Genomic DNA, 19,279 nt, shown 5'->3' on the forward strand with positions numbered 1-19,279 from the left:
CAGGAATCCCTTTTTAAAAGATAATGTGACATCTACACACAATAGACTATTATTGAGCCTTAAAAAGGAGAAGTCGGGCCCTCCCTGGTGGCACAAAGCAAGGGGTCAAAGCACAGCACTACCAAAGCACAGCACTATGAAGCTGTCATCGCCACTGTAGCATGAGCTGGATTCCAGGCCAAGGAGCTGGCCCACATGGCGAGGCAGACCTCTCCCCACCTGCCCACTGCTCCCCTCAGCAATGTATTTCAGTCAATCAGCCTGTTGTTCCCCACTCTGTCTCCCTCCACCCCACACCTCTGCTTGTACCCCAGTACTTATATGCATAATCTTTAAAAAAATGTTTTAAAAAAAAAAGTGACATGCACCAACAGGGTTCAACCTTCAGGACATCGTGCTAAGTGGAGAACATTGTATGGAGTCAAAATTCCAGGTAACCCTACTCCTAGAAGTTAGACTCAGATTCATAGAAAAGTAGGTGTCATGACTAGGGAAGAGCAGGGTTCTTATTTAGTGGGTTTAAGTTTCAGTTTTGCAAGATGAAAAAAACTACTGGAGACAGGTGGTGGTGATGGTTGCCCAACATGAATTTACCTAATACCAATGACCTGAACTTTTTAAAGTGGTTAAGATGGTTGTTTTTTATGTGTAGTTTACAATTTTTTAAAATTGAAATAGAGAAAAGAACAGCTTAAACAAACACTCAGCCTCAGCTATGGCATTAGCATTGTCATCAGAGCCAAAAGCACTACACGTTTATATCCAACTTCCAACTTGCCGTCAGATGAAGCCTCCCCTTGTGCGGTCACTGTGAGGGGGTTCTTATAAGCCACTAACTCAGAAAATGCAGTGACTTTTAACAATCAATCAGCCCACTAGGGAAGACTGCTAGGCGGATGGGGCTAATGGGCAGTACTGTGCAGAGAAGGCACCCCATATAACCAAAGAGCTCCCCCAAGTGGCTTGAGCACCTCCCCCAGAAAAAAAACAGGTCCCTCAGGACAAAGAAAATTCCTTTTCTAATTAAAAGCACAATTTTTACCTGTTATTGGCCATCATCCACATGAATATGGGGGGGAGTGGAACAAGGGCGTGGAGGAGATAACCCCATTATAGGTACTACTACAATCATCTTTAATTACTTCCAAATGAAACCTGAGATGCCCATTCCCTGCCCCCACCCCCAGTTTCATAATGAAATACTATTTTGTGAAATCAGAAACCCCAAAGGGTCCAAGGAAACCAGTCCTTCAACATTTTCCCCCAATAATCTGCCATTAGTTAGGACTTGTGAGATATATATACTTTCGTTGTTCAATTTGGCACTTTGGGCCTCACATTACTTTTCAGACAGGATTTAAGAAAAAGATTTATGAAACTGCTTAACTGTTCTAGCAATTTTTTTAAATAAATTTAATTTTAAGGGAGTGATGCTTTTAAACTGTTTGACTAATGTATTTCATCATTTTGTGACTGCTGGACAACTAGAACAGTTCACGGGGTTGCTTCCTCTCTAGAATCCCTCTCCCATGGACCTTTCACTTATTGTTAGTATTTCCTAGGGTTTATGAGACACTGAATGCTTATACTCAGAAAGGCAACATAAGCTAACGGAAAGTTTAAAAATGTTATTTTGGTTTGGAATTGTACCAATTCAGTTTGGAAAGGCTGGCATCTTACTCTGGTCTAGAAAGTTCTTTAATTTTCAAAATGAAAACAAAATTTCATTTGATAAATTAAATTTACCAAATGAATTATTTTAAAACTTAATCTCAAAATTTCAAAACATTTTTTCAAAATTATATTCAGGTTTAGGGACAAATGATAAATGGAAACCTAATCTACAATCAAAGAATTGAGAATTGGGAAAAGAGACAAAAATATTATCTTTGATTTTAGAGACAAAGAACAGAACGGAGAAGGGTTTTATCCAAGATTTCTGGTTTGATTTCTATGACTACTCCCCTGGGTACAAGCTGCCTTTGAACACAGAGCTGCCTGATGGAGTCATAAGCGCACTCCTTGAAAACCACAGAACACCCAAAATGACAATCACCAGGACAGAAATACCTAGAAGAAAGCAAGCCAAAGCCAATTACAGTAGCTCGAATTTGAATGGTTACATGAACATATAAGGAACTGTCAATCCAACAATAAAAACAATCTCCACAAGACATACTTTGTACATATTTTTTTTATAAATCTAAAGGCAAAGGGACTAAGGGCCTAAAGTCAGACATCAGCAATCATGTTGGTATAAATGAATTTAAATTTATTAGCCATAGAAAAAAACTGATTCTTCAAAATCAATTCTTGTTAAGTTCCCTGTAAAACAATAAGCTTACAGAAAATTTCTCATGAACAGAAAATCGCTATGCTTTTGGTCCAAGATATGTTGGTTTTTTTTCTTTCTTCTTCAGATGACAGACAGATGGATGTAGCTGAATCTATGAACGAGTGTACTTGCCCCAAATGTGCAACATAAATACAGAAGCGATGAACAGAAGACTCATAACCAATACTGGAACAGGGCCACTAGAAATAAGAAGAGAAGGCATGCTTATGTTTAGCAATAATAATTCAGCAATTACAAATTTATATGTGTAATAAAAGACTGGCTGGGGAAAAAGACTGGGTGGGGATAAGGGAAAACACCTATGAATCATCTAAAAGTATTATTTAGATCATTTAACAATACTCCAAAAATTAGGATTGCAGATATTGAGGGTATGATGGCACCGAGGTCTATAAATCAAGGTAGAGACAACCTGCATTGTAAGTACAATGTACTCAGCACACAAAGACAGGATCACATTCTAAGATATAAAGTTTCAAATATTTAATTAACAATTCATGATGTTGATGAAACAAATATTAGTGTGTTTAATCACATATTAATTTGAGGCTGAAGGGATTACTACTTGCCCAAGGACACACAGTATAGAATGGAGAGATTTCTGATTCCACATGTTTTAGGGCTTTAACATTCCCAGCAGCAAACTTTCTTTCTATGTAACATATTAGTCAGGATGATGTATAGCTATAAGTTTATTGTAGAAAGGAAATGGATTTTACTCAATTTCAAGTTAATGATTAGAGCTGGATCTCACCAAGGGAGAAAACCTGACCACACTCCCTACTTTGAAGCAGTATCAACCACTCCAGCCACCGAGTGCCATGTGGGCGAGCAGCTCTCAGGTCAGAGCACAGGGGAGCTTGGAAAGCAACTGTCACTCACCGGCTCTGACATCAGCCCCCTACTCACCGAGTACAGGGCATACACAAGGAACACAGGCTTAAATGAGCTCTCAAGAAATGCTATTATTAACCTGAAAAAAATTCTAAACTAGGCCCTCCCTGGTGGTGCAGCGGATTAAAGCGAGCCGCATCCAACTTAGTGCGAGTCCGATCCCTGCCCTGGAGGTGACCACATGGCACAGCAGACCTCTCCTGTCTCGCCCACTACCCCCCTCAGCAATGTATTTTGTGGAACTGCCTGTTCTGCTCCCCACTCTGTCTCTGGTGAATCCTCTCACCACCCCTGCACCTCCGGCCTGTACCCCAGTTCTGTATGCATAAATAATTTTTTTTTTTTTAAATTCTAAACTCCCAAGGAATAGCCACAAGCTACCTGATGTGGAGATGTGGATAAGAATTCCCAACCCTGTGCTTTCATCAAAACACCTCTTTGGAGACACAAAAACACTGATTGAAAAAGGTATCTGCACTCCCATGTTTATTGCTGCTTTATTTACAATTAGAAAAACATGGAAGCAGCCCAAATGCCCAAAAGTAGATGGCTGAATTAAAAAGATGTGGTACAAATATACAAGGGAATATTACTCAGCAACCAAAAAAGAGAAACACATGTCTTTTGCAGCAACTTGGATGGAGCTGGAAAAGATCATGCTTAGTGAGATAAGCCAGAAAGAGAAAGAAAAATACCGGATGGTTTCACTCATAGCAGGAGTATAATGGACTCGACGACAAAATAACAAAAATAATGAACAACCATATACCAGAGACATTTTGCGGGGGTGGAGTGGGGAATGGGATCAAAAAACGGGATGGGGGGAGGGAAGTGCACGAGATTATGGTGATGGCACACGGGTGACTTGGTGATGGGAAACCCGCGGGGATTACAATTGAGATGGAAAAAAAAATGTACAAAATGATGTAAAAATAAACTGTTTATATATATATATATATATATATATAAACATCTCTTTGGTGTTATGAGACTGTCTATGACTTCACGGGAGAGGTCCTATGGAATCCTGGGAGGACTCAAGCAGCGGCAGCAAGCAAGCCTGGCTGCGTTACAGGAGAAAAGCCCAGCTCCAGTACAAGTCACACTCACCCACTAACCAGGTTCCAGCACCTTCTTGAGGAAGATTTTAAATGAATTCCTTAGATAGTCTAAAGAACAAGGGGCTTCAAAATGTTTCTCTGAAAAATACTCAGAAAAATTTTCTCTAACAAAGGCCAAAAGGTTGTCAGAATATTGCCAACTCACATATCCTCAACCCAAAAAGTACTTCCTAAGTGCATTCTCAGCTTATCATAAATGGCTCCACTGTAAAAACAACAACACATCAAAACTTATAATTTCAGGGAAATCTTCATAAACTATCCTTTAATTGAAGTTCCTAGTCAAGTTAATAAATTCAAGTAAGTCTAATTTTCTCTCTTTTCTACCAGGTAGACAGCATGTAAAGAACAGGGTCAGAATCTATGATTCCTGCTCTTGCTGTGTGACTTTCAACATGTAACTTTCCGTCTCTGAGCCTGAGTGACATGCAAATAAGAGTTGCTGTCTTATTCCAATTTCGCCTCAACTGGATTTAGGCGGTTCCCAGGGGTGTCCACCATAGAGTCTACTTGATCCCAACCAGTGGGCTGGGGTCTGCCACACAGCGCTGGAAACGCCAGAATGTGAGGCAAGCAAGACAATGTGCAGGGGTCCGTCGATGCTCTGTTCAGCATCACCTAATGAGCAACCCTAAGCCTGAGAACTTGGAAAGTGATTTATGCTCACCCTTCAGATCTGCTCATCATGCACCAAAGCAAGGAGGCCCACTTTTGGTAACACGCTGAAATGGAGGCACTTTCATTAGGCTGTAATAATAATCAGCTATGCCTCCAGGAGAGCTTTGAAAAATTACCCAGTTCCTATTCAAATGGTTACTCTTATTTCTAAGTGTGGGACAAGAACACCAAATGAAGAACAATTTCATTTAATTAAACAGTTTCCCCTCCAGTTCTCTCTGTTCCCATCATTCATTCTGACACAGCCACAGAAGATCTTCTCTTGCTTTCACTAAATCCACGAAGAGACGTCATTCCAGGCCAGAAGCGAACTGGCTGATGTACAGGCAAACCAACCGCAGCCCACCTGGCACAAATGAAGCTGTTGTACCGCTCACTAAAGAAGCACCACTGGTGACAGAGGCCTGCCAAGTGGCTCTGTGACACTGAACAGAACACAAGGTCTGCCGCTCCCAGCACTTACACTTTGAGCCCAGGTGAGTCTTCCGTGTAGAACCGCCACATCCCCCCAGTGCCCGCTGAGGTCGTGCGGCCTGCGCTCCTTGTTCCGCAGCTGGCATTCTTCCTGTGAGATGTTGCAAACAGAATCGTCTTGGAATCCTTATAATGGCATCAAAGCATGGACCCCCAGTACACTGTTAATGAGGCAGTAAAAAGAACAAAACTTTCGGCCCTCCCTGGTGGTGCAGCGGGTTAAAGCACAGCACTAAGAAGTTTAAGCCACTTCTGCATGAGTTCGATCCCCGCCTTCCCTGGAGGAGATCCACATGGCGCGGCAGACCTCTCCCGACCCACCCACTGCTCCCCTCAGCAGTGTACTTCGTTGATCTGCCTGTTCTGCTCCCCACTCTGTCTCTGGTGAATCCTCTCACCCTCTGCATCTCTGGTCTGTACCCCAGTTCTGTATGAATAAATAAATAAATCTTAAAAAAAAAAAGGAACAAAATTTTCTGTGCTAGCTGCCTCCAAATTCTGGCTTTTATTTTGCTGATCACAATTGCTGTGAATGGAGTTCCTGCCACGGGCTACTGCACGATGACCCTGGGAAGCAGTTAACCATTTCCAGTTCACAAGTGAAGAAAACAAAGCCCAGGGAAGCACAACGCCTAAGACCAGCCGCCAGCAGGCGAGTCAGCAGGGAGGGTATCGGGCCCTGACTCCAGAGTCCACCTAGCTGCTCACACATGTGCCTGGTTTGGACGATGTGTGTCCGTTTCTCTTCACAGTCCTTCCGGTAGTAAACCCCTGCTTTAAAATGCCCTGGATCCATATGATTTTAAAATGACAATTTTAAAGTATTTTAAATCTACTCTATTTGCCAAAAAAAGACAAAAGAAAAAAAAAATTGAATTCCAGGTCCAAAATGGATTACACAGTTTCCACTGTTTTGATATACTGACACAGACCCTGGACAGAGGGGTAGAATGTGAACAGGTGCAGAAAACACCCCCAACAAGCACTAGTCTGTCACGAGGCTTCTGAGATGAGGTGAGATGCAGGTACTTGTCACAGAGAACTGTGCTGAGGCCATTTAGGCCACTGCCCAGAGCCAGGGCCACTATCCCTTTCTGGAGAATCCCTTCAACTGCCCCTGCCCAGCAACAGTTCTGCACTGCCGGCTTCTCATCACGCCCCAGTGCCACCGTGGTGCATCGCAGTAATAAGAAGTGTGAGAGGAAGCCGGAAGGAATCAGCTTTGCTTCATTTCTCCCCAATTTGGAAATCCTAGGTAGGGGGAGGGTATTACCCACACCAGTATTACCCACACCACTGAGCAAATCCCAGTACATACTCCCTTAGTATCTCACCCAGTACCTGTGAGATGTTGAGTCTGGATTTTTGAAAAAAAAGACATAGAGGGAGAAACCAGAAGTAAAAACTCAATTCCTACCACTTCTTCTTGCTGCCCTCCCAATTCTGACCTTCATCCTCTCAGGCCTCTGTCACAGCTCCACCCCACACTCTGACTGCGAGAGGAGCCCAAGGAACTTCCGCCCTGCTGAATAAAAAGCAGGAGTATAGCGAGTGTCCTGAGTCTGGTTTAGGTTCCAGCAGAAAAGCTGTGTTCATACCAGAACTTTCAGTGTCAAATAAAACAGTCAGTGTGAAACAATGACTATGGTACTACAGAGATGTTATTTCAGACACTATTCTACAGGCTACATGCCCTGGGAATTCACCTGTATGACTGTTGTAAGTAGCATGTACAGGGATTGAGAGCAATTCCTACACTGCGCAAGCTCTCACACACACATGCACTTCATGTAATCTGTGAGTCAGACACCTGAAAGCCTCCTCCTCGCTAATAAAAGACACTTGTGCTACAAGGTAATCCAAGTGGACCCAGGAAGACGTTGGCTGACCCGGGACTGGGGCCCATGCACTTTTCACTAATCTCACAACCTCCCAACTCCAGGTCCTGTTTTCAAAGTCTCCTGGAACTATAGCAACCCTAAAGGAATTAGTTGTACCTGGCAACAGGACATGGAAGAGGACTTGAAAATCAAGTCAAGGCCCTTAAAATAACCAAAATATACTCAAAATATCTCCCATCTCCCCACTGGGAAGCTAGTTAGAGGTAGCACATTTTAATCTCCTAAATTTCAGTTTGGTTCTTTCTGACCACTGTACAACTGCGTCTCTCCCTGCAGCTCAACAGGCTGCCTTCCATAACAACTCTTTTCCGTATTTGCTCTGAGGCCTTCTTGCTGTTCCTCAAAGACAAGCTCATTCCCACTTTGGAGTCTTTACGTGGTCATTCTGTCACCTAGGAAGTCTACTCCTCCTCAAACCACTGAAGGTTTGCTCCCTGTTTGTTACCATGTTACCTACTGTGCTCCCCCTACCCCCCCATCCTCCACCCCATCCTGCTTTATTTTGCTTCAGAGCCTTTACTGCCTGAAACTGGAGTGGGTATTAGCCTTACTTATGTTTCCCACTCTTGGAATGTAAGATTCATGAGGCCAGACCCAGCTGATCTTGTTCCCAACGATATCCTTAGACCTGAACATGCCTGGCATGTCCCCTCAGTAACTACTTTAACATCACCAGCTATTCCACATCTTCACTATCCCTGGTCCCCAAGCATTACTCCTGCCTGGCCACCGTATAACACTTCACAGTCTACAGAGCTTTACTGCTCCTTTTCGTTCTCACAGCAATTTCCTTTTATTCTGAATTAGGACAGCAAGAACTCCAACTGCAGCCTGACCTTCAATTCCATATTTCTTCTCCAAGGAACATCTCTATTATTTCACTGACTGAAGAAAGAAGGCACATTGCAGGCTACCAAATCCAAAGCATTATTAACTATTAGTTCCAACTTTCTTCTTCCAGACTTGTTACAAAACAACGACACATATGTTCTTAGACCTATTACATCACTACTAAAATTCTAGAAGGGAAATATGTAGGGTATCCCAATACATGTAACTATGGTCTACCCAGGTACAATGGCCCCACTAATGGTGAACTCAGTGACATCAACACCCACCAGCTGTAAAGCTACACCTGTCTGCAAATATTTGTTTCTCCATTTCACTTCTGCAGAAGATTTCAATTTTATCAAATAAATTAGTTATCTCATTATCATATTTACATTTGATAAGTACATATCTTTCCTCCCCCTGCTTAAAAGTTCTTAGATGGTGAGCTCTCCCTGGTGGCACAACAGGTTAAAGCACAGCACAATGAAGCTATCCAAAGCCATTGCATGAGTCTGATCCCCGGCCAGGGAGCTGACTCACATGGCCCAGCAGACCTCTCCTATCCTGCCCGCTGCTCCCCTCGGCAGGGTATTTCAGTCAATCAGCCTGTTGTGTTCCCCACTCTGTCTCTGGTGAATCCTCTCACCACTCACACCTCTAGCCTGTACCCCAGTCCTTGTTTGCAAAGATAAGTAAATCTTTTTTTAAAAAAGTTCTTAGATGGCCAGACTCCCCTGCCACAGTGCTCATTAACCAGGCTTATTCCCCAAGGAACTCTGCCTACAAAAAACAATTTTCAATTCCAGCAGTCTCTCTAAAATACTGGGTGGGAAGCAAACAGAACAAGTCCAAATAACCTAAATTACAGCTTGACATACTTTTCAACTGGTACACTGCCAGCCTGAACATCTCTTTACAGGAAACTCATGATTTCTCAAGAAAATTAGCATTTCTGACAGTTTTATTAGAATCTTTGTGTTCTGAGTTGAAATTTGTCTCACATTAAGTTCAAACATATTGACCTTAGACTTCCTACTATAGCCAACATGTAAAATGTCATACTTCTTTGCATTCTTAGGACAGCTATGTATCCCTGAAAAGTCTTCTAAAGAAAACCCCCGCTAGCTTCTTCATAAATCCCAAAACAATAATTAGTTGATTCCTTCATTCAGCATCATTTACTGTGTCAGACCTATGGTAGGACAGAAATGACTTGGACAGTTTCTGCTAAAGTCTAGTAAGAAGATAAATATGGAAACATAAATAGGAGGAAAATTCTTGGGGGCGGGGGGAGTGTCAAAGTCACTGCTGCTTTTGGAGTCAGAGCCCCTAAACTAGACTTAGTCTAGGAGAATAAATAGAAATATATGTTTGGGGGAAGAGGATGTCCCTAGTATGTTTAGAAACCAGTAATGGGTATCAAAAGGAGAGAGGGTACACAGAAAAGCACACTAAGATCTTGTGTGTGTGTGTGTGTGTGTATGTGTGTGTTTAACTGAGCAGCAAGAAATCAACAAAGAAACTAAGCAGAAATGTGATAGAATCAGAACAAAGGATGGAATGGAGTGGAAATAACCTGGAGAGAAGCAGCATTAGGTAGAAAATGCCAAAAAATGAAAGAAGTTGAGGACCAAAGTGTAGCAGAAAGACACAGAAAAGAGCTGATGAAAAGATTTTCACATATAATTTAAAGGTTGAGGAATAACTGGATAGAAGACTTGGGTACAAAAATCCAAAATGAGGAGCCTCCCTGATGGCGCAAGAGGTTAAAGCGCAGCACTGCTAACTTGGCCACAGCCACTGCACCACGAGTTCGATCCCGCCCCAAGGTGGCCCACAGGCCCAGCAGACCTCTCCTTTCCCTCCCGCTGCTCCCCTCAGCAGTGTACTTCATCAATCTGCCTGTTCTGCTCCCCACTCTGTCTCTAGTGAATCCTCTCGCACCTCTGGCCTGTACCCCAGTTCTGGTATGCATTAATTTTTTTAATCTAAAAAAAAAAAAGAAGAAAGAAAATTCAAAACAACACTGAAGATGTGGTTTTTGGTGGACTGTATACGGAGGGGGGGGGGGGGCTGGGATGAAAAGACACCAGCTTTTGTGTAGGCCAAGTTACTTTAGCCTGAGTGTATGGAACCCTCACCTCTCCGCGTGAGAAACATGAGTGCAGAAGGCTCCTTACAGAGACACCAGGTAAGTAAGCTTTCTCAAGTTTAACTTTCCTTCCTTGCTTGCCGGGCTTATCTCTCAGACTCACAAGACCAAAAACCCTTTAACTCCTCGAGGGACGTGACTTAAGAATTACTTTGCCCTCGTGTATCTTAATAACCCGGCGTCTCCTCCTCTGAACCAGAGAACTCCCGGCCCTCCGGAGATGGCAGGGATCCTTACCTCTGCCGGACCGTGGATCCCGCGGCCCGGGCGGCCACTGCTTTGCTGGGAGAGCGCCCCGAAGAGCCAACGTTAGTGCCACTGGGGGTTGGACCAGGCTGCAGAGAGACACAAGCAGAAAGACAGGTGAGCGTCACCGGTCAGCTCCGGTGGGACCCCAGGCCCTCTTGGCCCAGATCAACTCCCACTCGAAAGAGTGGGGAAAGCACGGAAGTCACGAAAGGAGGGCAAAACGTACGTCGGAAATCGGGGCGTCTGGCAGAGGCGAAGCACAAAGAGAAAAAGCTGGGGTTGCCTTACCATGCTAAAATCTGTGGGACGGCAGCAAGCAGAGACCACCGGAAACTGATGCAGCCTTCACTGTTTCCGCGGCTGGAGAAACTATTCAGGTCCCGCCCCGGACCCGCTGGCAGGGTCCTCGTCGGCTCCAGGGACGCCTGGGCTGTCCTAAAAGATGCCTGTACATATTTTGCTACAAAGAACTAGATAGATTACTATATGGAAACCAATGACCTTCCTTTTCCTTACGTTAGATCATGAAGTGCTTTCATGAGCCCAACTCCTACCAGAAAGAAGATATGGCTATGGTGAGACGAAACATTTTTGTCAGGCACATACTAGGCACCTACAGAGTTGTGCTGATCTGGCCTAACCCACGCACACGTCGTGGGGGCGTGGTCGGCCGCTCAGGGCCACTCGCAGTGAGGGCGCATGCGCGGAAGCTCGGAAGGCGTCGGGGCGCAGGCGCGGCTTTTGAGCCATGGCGGAGAAGCAGGGCCAGGACGCGGACGGGGTTGTCAACCCATCGGTGCTGTTTCTGCACCCGGACTTGGGCGTGGGCGGCGCCGAGCGCCTGGTGCTGGACGCGGCGCTGGCGCTGCGGGCTCGCGGGTGTCGCGTGACCATCTGGACTGCGCACTACGACCCGGGCCACTGCTTCGCGGAGAGCCGCGAGCTGCCGGTGCGCTGTGCCGGGGACTGGCTGCCGCGCAGCCTGGGCTGGGGCGGCCGCGGCGCGGCGGTGTGCGCCTACGTGCGCATGATCTTCCTGGCCCTCTATGTGCTGTTCCTCGGCGACGAGGAATTCGACGTGGTCGTGTGTGACCAGGTGAGGCGGCCGCGAGTACGGCCACGCGCTGGACCCTCGCTTCGCCTCCTTTCCCACTGCTGGATACGCTCACTGCATGACCTCAGATGATCTTTCCGGGTCTGCAGTGCAGAAAGATTAGGACTGATCTGAAGAGATCAGAACTGGGAGTGAGAAAGTCATGAACTTTAGTGTGGAGACGCTGAAGTTGCAGATTACAGGGCCCCACCTCCGTAAGTTTTCAGGCGGGAGATAGGGGTTTGTAACCAGGAATTACAAACTTCTGGGGTTTTTTTTAATCATTGTTATTATGATTACTATTGAATTTTTTATCATATTTACCTAGAAGCTGTCTTTTCTAATGGTGGGCATTCACCAAACGTCTTCTAGGTGTAGTTGATCAACATAAAGTCAGAGTGTAGTGGACAGAGAGAAAAAACTGAGCTTATAAGTAGGAGACCTGGATTCAAGGATTCATCGTCAATATCTACTATTTTTTAACTAAGTGGTTCTGGATAAACCCTTCATTAGCCCTAAAGCTAATGTGTTAATTAAGTGAGCTGGGTATTAGGTGCCTTCTGAAAAGTCTTTAGTAATGCCAGGGCATAGTTCCTCCTTAACAATGGTTGTGGTTGACATTTATTGAACATACACTACACTGAATTCTTATGCATTTTATATATGCTAGTGCATTTAGTAATCACAGAGCCATATTGGCGGGGAAGAGGGATTGCGTCAAAATCGTCACCATGTTACAGAAGAGGGCGCTGAGGCCCAGGAGAATTAGCTGATTAGATCATGGTCACACAGCTAGTAGAACTGAGATCAATTCCCTAGCTATCTTGATTTCAGAGCTTGTGCTCTAAATTACTGCAGTTCATTCATTCCAATTTTTTTAGGAGGAAACTAGATAATAGAGCTGCTCTGTCCAGTATGTGAGCTACTAGCCACACGTGGTTATTGAGCACTTGAAATGTAGTTTCTCTGCACTGAAATATTCTGTGTGTGAAAATACACTTAATTTTGAAAGTTTAACGTGAAAGAAAAAAGTGCAGAGTATTTTATTACCATTTTTTTGTTGACTACATTTTGAAATGATGACATTTCATTTGGATAAATAAAATGTTAAAATTGATTTCACCCTTAAAATTTGAGTGTGCTTACTATTATAGATTTGTATTTCCCCTGGCTAGACCTGTTTTAAAAGAAACCACTGGACTTGCAGCTTTATATATTAGCACATGTTCAGCGAATGTCTATAAAACAGGCATTAAGCTGGGGGGGGAAGGGGGGCACATAGAGAGAACCAGACACTGCCCAGAGACTAGCAGACTGACTGGGTGTGTGCTTCTGCTTTGGTTGAAGTTGACCAGTCACTGTATCCGCTGTTGATTTTTGCTTTGGCTAGGTGTCTGCCTGTATCCCAGTGTTCAAGCTGGCCAGACGGCGCAAGAAGATCCTGTTTTATTGCCACTTCCCAGATCTGCTTCTCACTAAGAGAGAGTCTTTTCTTAAGCGTCTATATAGGGCCCCGATTGACTGGGTCGAGGAATACACCACAGGCATGGCAGACTGCATCTTGGTCAACAGCCAGTTCACAGCTGCCATTTTTAAGGAAACATTCAAGTCCCTATCTCACATAGACCCCGATGTCCTCTACCCATCTCTGAATGTCACCAGCTTTGACTCTGCTGTTCCTGAGAAGCTTGATGACCTCGTCCCCAAAGGGAAAAAATTCCTATTCCTCTCCATTAACAGATATGAACGGAAGAAAAATCTGGCTTTGGCGCTGGACGCCCTAGTAAGCCTGCGTGGAAGGCTGACAGCCCAAGACTGGGACAAGGTTCATCTGATCATGGCCGGTGGCTATGACGAGAGAGTCCTGGAGAATGTGGAACACTATCAGGAATTGAAGGATATGGTCCAGCAGTCTGACCTGGGCCAGTATGTGACCTTCCTGCGGTCCTTCTCTGACAAACAGAAAATCTCACTCCTCCACGGCTGCACGTGTGTGCTTTACACACCGAGCAATGAGCACTTTGGCATCGTCCCTTTGGAGGCCATGTACATGAAGTGCCCGGTTGTTGCTGTTAATTCGGGCGGACCCTTGGAGTCCATCGTCCACAGAGTAACCGGGTTTCTGTGCGAGCCTGACCCAATGCACTTCTCAGAAGCAATAGAAAAGTTCATTCATGAACCTTCATTAAGGACCACAATGGGACTGGCTGGAAGGGCCAGAGTGAAGGAAAAGTTTTCCTCTGAAGCATTTACAGAACAGCTCTACCAGTACGTCACCAAATTACTAGTATAATCAGATATTTTTAAGGTGTTTATGCAACATTCATTTCATTTTTATGAATTGTAGGCCCAGTTTTAAACCATTAATTAACGTGAATCTAATGCCAAAGAGATTTAAAAATAAACAGACTCTTGAATCTGAGCCACCTTCCTATCCACATTTGCTTTGTCAGAAAAACTATCTTATGCTGGAATTATTCCAAGTCTTACCAGTGCTGGTTAAGAAATAAGTAGGGTGCAATTCCATATCTGGAATATTTTAATTATATTTCTTCTAGGTTTCGTTGCTTTGCCTATAAACTTGACGCCATACTGCATCCTAATTGATGTTTGGTACTTTAAGTGCGTCACCATGAAAGTTGATGGATTGGGCCACTGTGATTCCAGAATCTGCACCTCAGTAACTACTGCTGGCAGAACTGGTGTTAGTCACATCTTCACGTGGGTCCATAGCAAGAGTTGTGTGGTTTGGTTTGGTTTTTAAACAAAGATGATTTTATATTTTTGCACAGTGAAATATGACAATAAAAGATGTTTATCATAGGAAGGGTCAATAAACTACTGGATGTTGACCTCCACAATCTGTTTTGCCTCTTAGATAATGACAGCCAAGCCCAAAGTCAGAAAACTAGACTAAATTGGATGTTGACATGAAGAGGGAATATTGTCCAATGGTGTGCATCTTGTTAATGTCATCTAGGTCATCACTTTGGTGATGTTTGTGCTGTATTAAATCAGATCCTGCTAAGTGTGAAACAGCCCTCAAATGCCATGACTAAAGCTCTTTAACCTTCCAGATGGAAGTGATCTGCCCCTCCCTGCACTCCAGCCCTCCCGCTGCACTGACCCAGCTCAGTGTCATGTTTACCTGTTGTTCTAAGCACAGATAACCAGGAAGTACTTTCAACCTACCTTCAAAGCTAAATTCATTTTTTAGAAATAGCCAAAGTTTCTACATTAATCAGCTCTAAGGGTACAGACCTGACCGCCTATGTGACATTGGGCAAATTATCTCATACCTCAGTTTCTTCATCCATACAGTGGAATAACTGCTATTCTACCTCCCTCACAGAGTGATTGTGGTGATCACCATAACACAAAGTCTCTCAGACAGTATTTGGCATGTACGTGGGCTGTATAAAAGTTAGCTACTTTGTGTTTGGGGAATATTGAGAATGACTGGAAGGTCATGCTACACTTTATCACTCTTTTGAGGTGCTTTAGAGGCCACTACCACAGGTTGTGATAAGCAATCTTTATTAAGAGTATTTTAATGGAATGACTACCAAAAAGTTCTTTAAAGTGAGATTGTCAACTATGTTGAATCTTTTGCGGACTGAAAAGTCAAGTTCCATTTGCTTTAGCATCGTGACAGTGTACTAGTCAGCAAAAATCATCCCCATTGTGTAGCTTGGTGCATGTGTTTCTCAGGGAACCGCGTCTTTCCAGAAAGGCCTGGTGACCGATCACTGGGGGTAGGACTGACAGGCTCGGTCGTGCTTACCTATTCTGAGCACTAAAAGTTGTGTCTACTTGACTGTTTTTATATGCAGGTCCAAAAAGAGATGGGTTCTTATGCCTTAAATTTATCTTCAGCCCTAACAGATGACAGTAAGACTGTAGGTCTGGGAGGAATGTGCAACCTGGCTGCTATGAGCTTCCAGCTTCTGTAGTGCTGACTCTGGCTCCTCAGTTCAGGGTGGTGCTTTGCCTATAGGTTTTGACAAGCTCCCGAGACTGTGCTGACATTAGGGAGAACAGCAGCATGCCCAGCCTGTGCTGTTTGTTATCCCTGCGAAGTGGCCCACAGTCAAGGGAGCGTGGAGCCAAGGTAGTCTTATTAAAACTCTGGTAAAGGTCTGGTTTTGTCTGGCTTTGGGAATAGCTATAAATGGCTTGTAATGTCCTGGAACAGGAAATAACAGTCCATGAATCCCCTGGATAGAACTTTCCTGTAGGAGGCGTTCAGTTTCCAAAACTAAGGGAAGTTGAAGAAAATAGAAGCATGAAACTGAAGTGAATTGTCCAGTACCTCATTAATAATCATTCCTCTAACACTGCCAGCAGGAGGCATAGCAGGCAACCCACCTAACACTAAGCCTGCTGTGAGGTACATAGGTATTCCTCACCTTACAGCTGAGGGTGGTTAAGCAGCTTGCCCATGCTACACAGCCCAGAGAGATGTGAAGGGTCTCAAGGCTCTGACTTCCAAGTCCACCCACTCTCCCGTCCCCGTTAGTCCCCATACACCAGCACTGCACAGCCTGCTCAGCGACACTCGCTCCACAGCACCAAAGCCGCCTTGCACAGGTCTTCAAGCTTAGGAAGGCTTTGCCTGCATCCCTTTCCAGCCTCAGAAGCCTCTCTCAAGGTGGCTATGGTTATCCCCTCCCTTATACCAAAGAGGAAGCTCTGCAAAGTAAAAGGCACCCAAGGCATGCGACCGAAAAGAGCTTAACCCGAGGTTACCTGATCCTTCCAGAGCTCTGCATTTAGAATCATTCAGCCTGCTCCCCTTTGATAAATATAAATATAGGGTGTCCTCCAATACCCTATAAATATAGGGTGTCCTCCAATTCAAAATAAATACAGCATTCTGAGTCACAACAAAGTATGAATGGGGTGCTATTCTGTCTGACCCTACAAAGAGAAACTGGTGGGCTGCTTCCCGCCCTGTCCCCAACCCTGTGATTCGCTGAGCCAAGGCCACACTACCCATTCTACCCATCTCACTGCAGTGGACTTTGGGGCGGCCTTGTGGAGCTCTCAGGGTCACTTAGGTTGCATAAGTAGAGATTCCAGCTCATTTAACTTAGAAGGTATTAAGAGTTGGGTGTTTGCAAAAGCATGAATTTTAAAGGAAACCTGCACTCCTAAGTTTTCTGCAGCACTGTTTACAACAGCCAAGATATGGAAACAACCCAGATGCCCCAAAAGAGATGAGTGGATCAAAGACTGGTGTATATACATGCAATGGAATATTATTCAGTGGTCAAAAAGGTGAACACGTGCCATTTGCAGCAACATGGAAGGAACCAGGAGGGATTATTCTAAGTGAGCCAGCAGGAGAAAAATACTTATGTGTGGAATCTGGAGAAACCAAACAAAGGGACAGGTTAAAAGATAAAACTTTCAAGGTGGCCACAGATCTGAGACACCCAGCGAGGGGGGTAAGAGATCAAAACAGGAGGGAAAAGCACAAGGGACTGTGGTGCTGCATCATGGGGTGCCGGGTGCCATGCAGTGGAGGTGGGAGAAATTAAAGAATATTCAAGAACTAACAAGGAAAAAGGGACAGAGGGAGGGAGAAAGAAAGGAGAGAATTGGGTGTTTGGAAATCCAAGCTACAAAACACAATCACACCCCAGCAGGGATGGGTGAACTCAATGAAAGCCTCTCTCACACACAGGCTTTCACACTCATTGTTACTCTATCGGCTCCCCCATCTGCACACAGGTGCGACTACTAAGCCTCCACTACCTTCCAGTCCCCATGGAGATCTCTACCAGTCAGAGTAAAGTCCACACCAGGCTCAGATGTCAGGAGGATGGTTTACCTTTAACCCCGTGATATCCAAGCTATTCGACCACAACAATCTTACGAAAAAGTAAATGGCCAATAATAGAATAACAGCATTTGTTGAGCACTTGCTGTGAGCCAGGCTGTGTTCTAGGACTTCCATGTTTATCAGCAAACTGGATCTTCACAACAGCTCAATAGAGTTGGTAACATTTTCAACCCATTTTAATAGATGAGAAAACTAGAACTAGTGAGATGGGTATAAGAAACAAAGCTAGAACATGGTGCATTCACCCTCAACAGCTTCTCATCACTCATTACTCTAGAGTTATCAGGTGAGAACATGATAAAACCAACATCTATACCTTTCCCACATGGGAAAAGCACATCAAAACATTGAATTGCACCAAAAGGAAAGGGAACTTTCCACCAAACAATCTCTGTCACAGAATTCACCGTTGAATTAGGGCAAAGGCACTTTGCGGGGTAATCTGATTATCGTCAGCGTGAGTGCTCAAATTGGCCAACATCCAGGACCCATCACTGAATACTCATCACCTCATCAATTCAGCCTCCTCCACTGACGGGCAAAACAACATCCAAATATTCATTGCACATCTGTGCTGGGCAGATTATACATTAGCAATTCAAATCTGGCCAGTGTATAGGCTGTTCCTACAAATGCGTCTGTTTGGGTGAGATGCCTTGTTGTCTGGGACGGATAATAAGGCAACTCGGTCTAATCTTGAAGAACAATCAGCCCATCTTGCGAAGGTGACTGGCTGTGTGTGTTCTTGCCCTGGCAGCGTTGGAACAATGGCCCCATAATGCACTCGACTCAGCTGGCAGTGAAGCCCCATCCTGATTAGTAGCTGTGGCTGGTGTCAATCACCACGGCTGCGCCATTGTCCTCCGGTCCCCAACACAGTTTATTTACAGGAAAACAAAGGCTTCAGGGGGCTATGGCCGCGTCCCAGAGATTGCAAAATAGATTGAGCTGTCAAATACACAAAGTAGATGAAGATTAATGAGCTGTGTGGACAATAAATATGAAGAGATGACCATGAATATGCTAATGAGCATTATCCATATACACCGTAATTGCTACCAAAATTAAAAGGTGGCATGAAGAAGATGGGTCACAAGGTGACGGGGAGATAATCTTGGATGTTCGAGACGTTCACCCCAGATAAGACCCTCTACAGGTTTCCTTTTCCCGATTAAACGGTCCCCAAACATCTTTTGCAAGCTATCTGAATAGGCTTCTTTTAAACAGGGAGGTAAGGGGTGGGTTGAGGGGGGAAGCTGGAAAAAGTTATGTTAGGGAAAGGTGTAATTAGAATAAGAAAGGTGCTTATCAAAAGGCAAGAAGTGATCAGCTAGCTGTCAAGCTCCCTCCTCATCCCCAGAGAGAGAAGGGATGCTGGATGTCACTTCAAACTTTGGTCACCACCACCCTAGAGCCACAGAGATTGTTCGAACTATGAGAATTCTATTCAGACTACCTTTCAGGGAAGAGTGGGTGATTTTTCATGGTATTCCAATACCCTGAAGGCATTTTAAAAAATAAACATGAGAGAGAATTTGAAGAACATAATGTTTAAAGGCGAATGACATTTTATCCCACGAATGACTTTTGGAAAGTTTACGCTCTGCAGTACAGTGGCAAGGCGGTGCCTGACTGCCTGACTGCCTGACTGCAGCCCATTGCCAATCCTGCCAGCCTTCCAG

At 44.5% G+C, this 19,279-nt stretch overlaps 2 protein-coding genes across 2 annotated transcripts; one reads left to right on the plus strand and one right to left on the minus strand.

Annotated features, from left to right (window-relative positions):
• Nucleotides 1–2,254: 2,254 nt before the first annotated feature.
• On the minus strand, nucleotides 2,255–11,035 carry SEC61B (Sec61 beta subunit). The gene is made up of 4 exons (XM_012721278.1): nucleotides 10,945–11,035; nucleotides 10,645–10,742; nucleotides 5,513–5,614; nucleotides 2,255–2,535 (listed from the first exon to the last, which is right to left on the minus strand). The coding sequence occupies exons 1-4, from the start codon at nucleotides 10,945–10,947 to the stop codon at nucleotides 2,448–2,450; spliced, it is 291 nt and encodes a 96-aa protein (XP_012576732.1). The 5' UTR covers nucleotides 10,948–11,035; the 3' UTR covers nucleotides 2,255–2,447.
• A 362-nt stretch (nucleotides 11,036–11,397) lies between these two features.
• ALG2 (ALG2, alpha-1,3/1,6-mannosyltransferase) lies at nucleotides 11,398–14,566 on the plus strand. The gene is made up of 2 exons (XM_004677481.2): nucleotides 11,398–11,752; nucleotides 13,140–14,566. Exons 1-2 carry the CDS (start codon nucleotides 11,405–11,407, stop codon nucleotides 14,040–14,042), a joined length of 1,251 nt encoding a protein of 416 aa, XP_004677538.1. The 5' UTR covers nucleotides 11,398–11,404; the 3' UTR covers nucleotides 14,043–14,566.
• Nucleotides 14,567–19,279: the final 4,713 nt, after the last annotated feature.

Source organism: Condylura cristata, unplaced genomic scaffold, assembly GCF_000260355.1.
Source record: "Condylura cristata isolate star-nosed mole 26May11 unplaced genomic scaffold, ConCri1.0 scaffold00006, whole genome shotgun sequence".
NCBI lineage: Eukaryota > Metazoa > Chordata > Mammalia > Eulipotyphla > Talpidae > Condylura > Condylura cristata.

Bases quoted from the DNA above. Each gene is read 5' to 3' on its own strand.
- SEC61B (XM_012721278.1), bottom strand. The intron at 5,615-10,644 runs GTAAGGATCCCT...AACATCTCACAG, and splicing joins GGATCCACGGTCCGGCAGAG to GAAGAATGCCAGCTGCGGAA. The intron at 2,536-5,512 runs GTAAGTGCTGGG...TCTTATTTCTAG, and splicing joins GACTCACCTGGGCTCAAAGT to TGGCCCTGTTCCAGTATTGG.
- ALG2 (XM_004677481.2), top strand. From the start codon at position 11,405: ATGGCGGAGAAGCAGGGCCAGGACGCGGACGGGGTTGTCAACCCATCG. The intron at 11,753-13,139 runs GTGAGGCGGCCG...TGCTTTGGCTAG, and splicing joins ACGTGGTCGTGTGTGACCAG to GTGTCTGCCTGTATCCCAGT.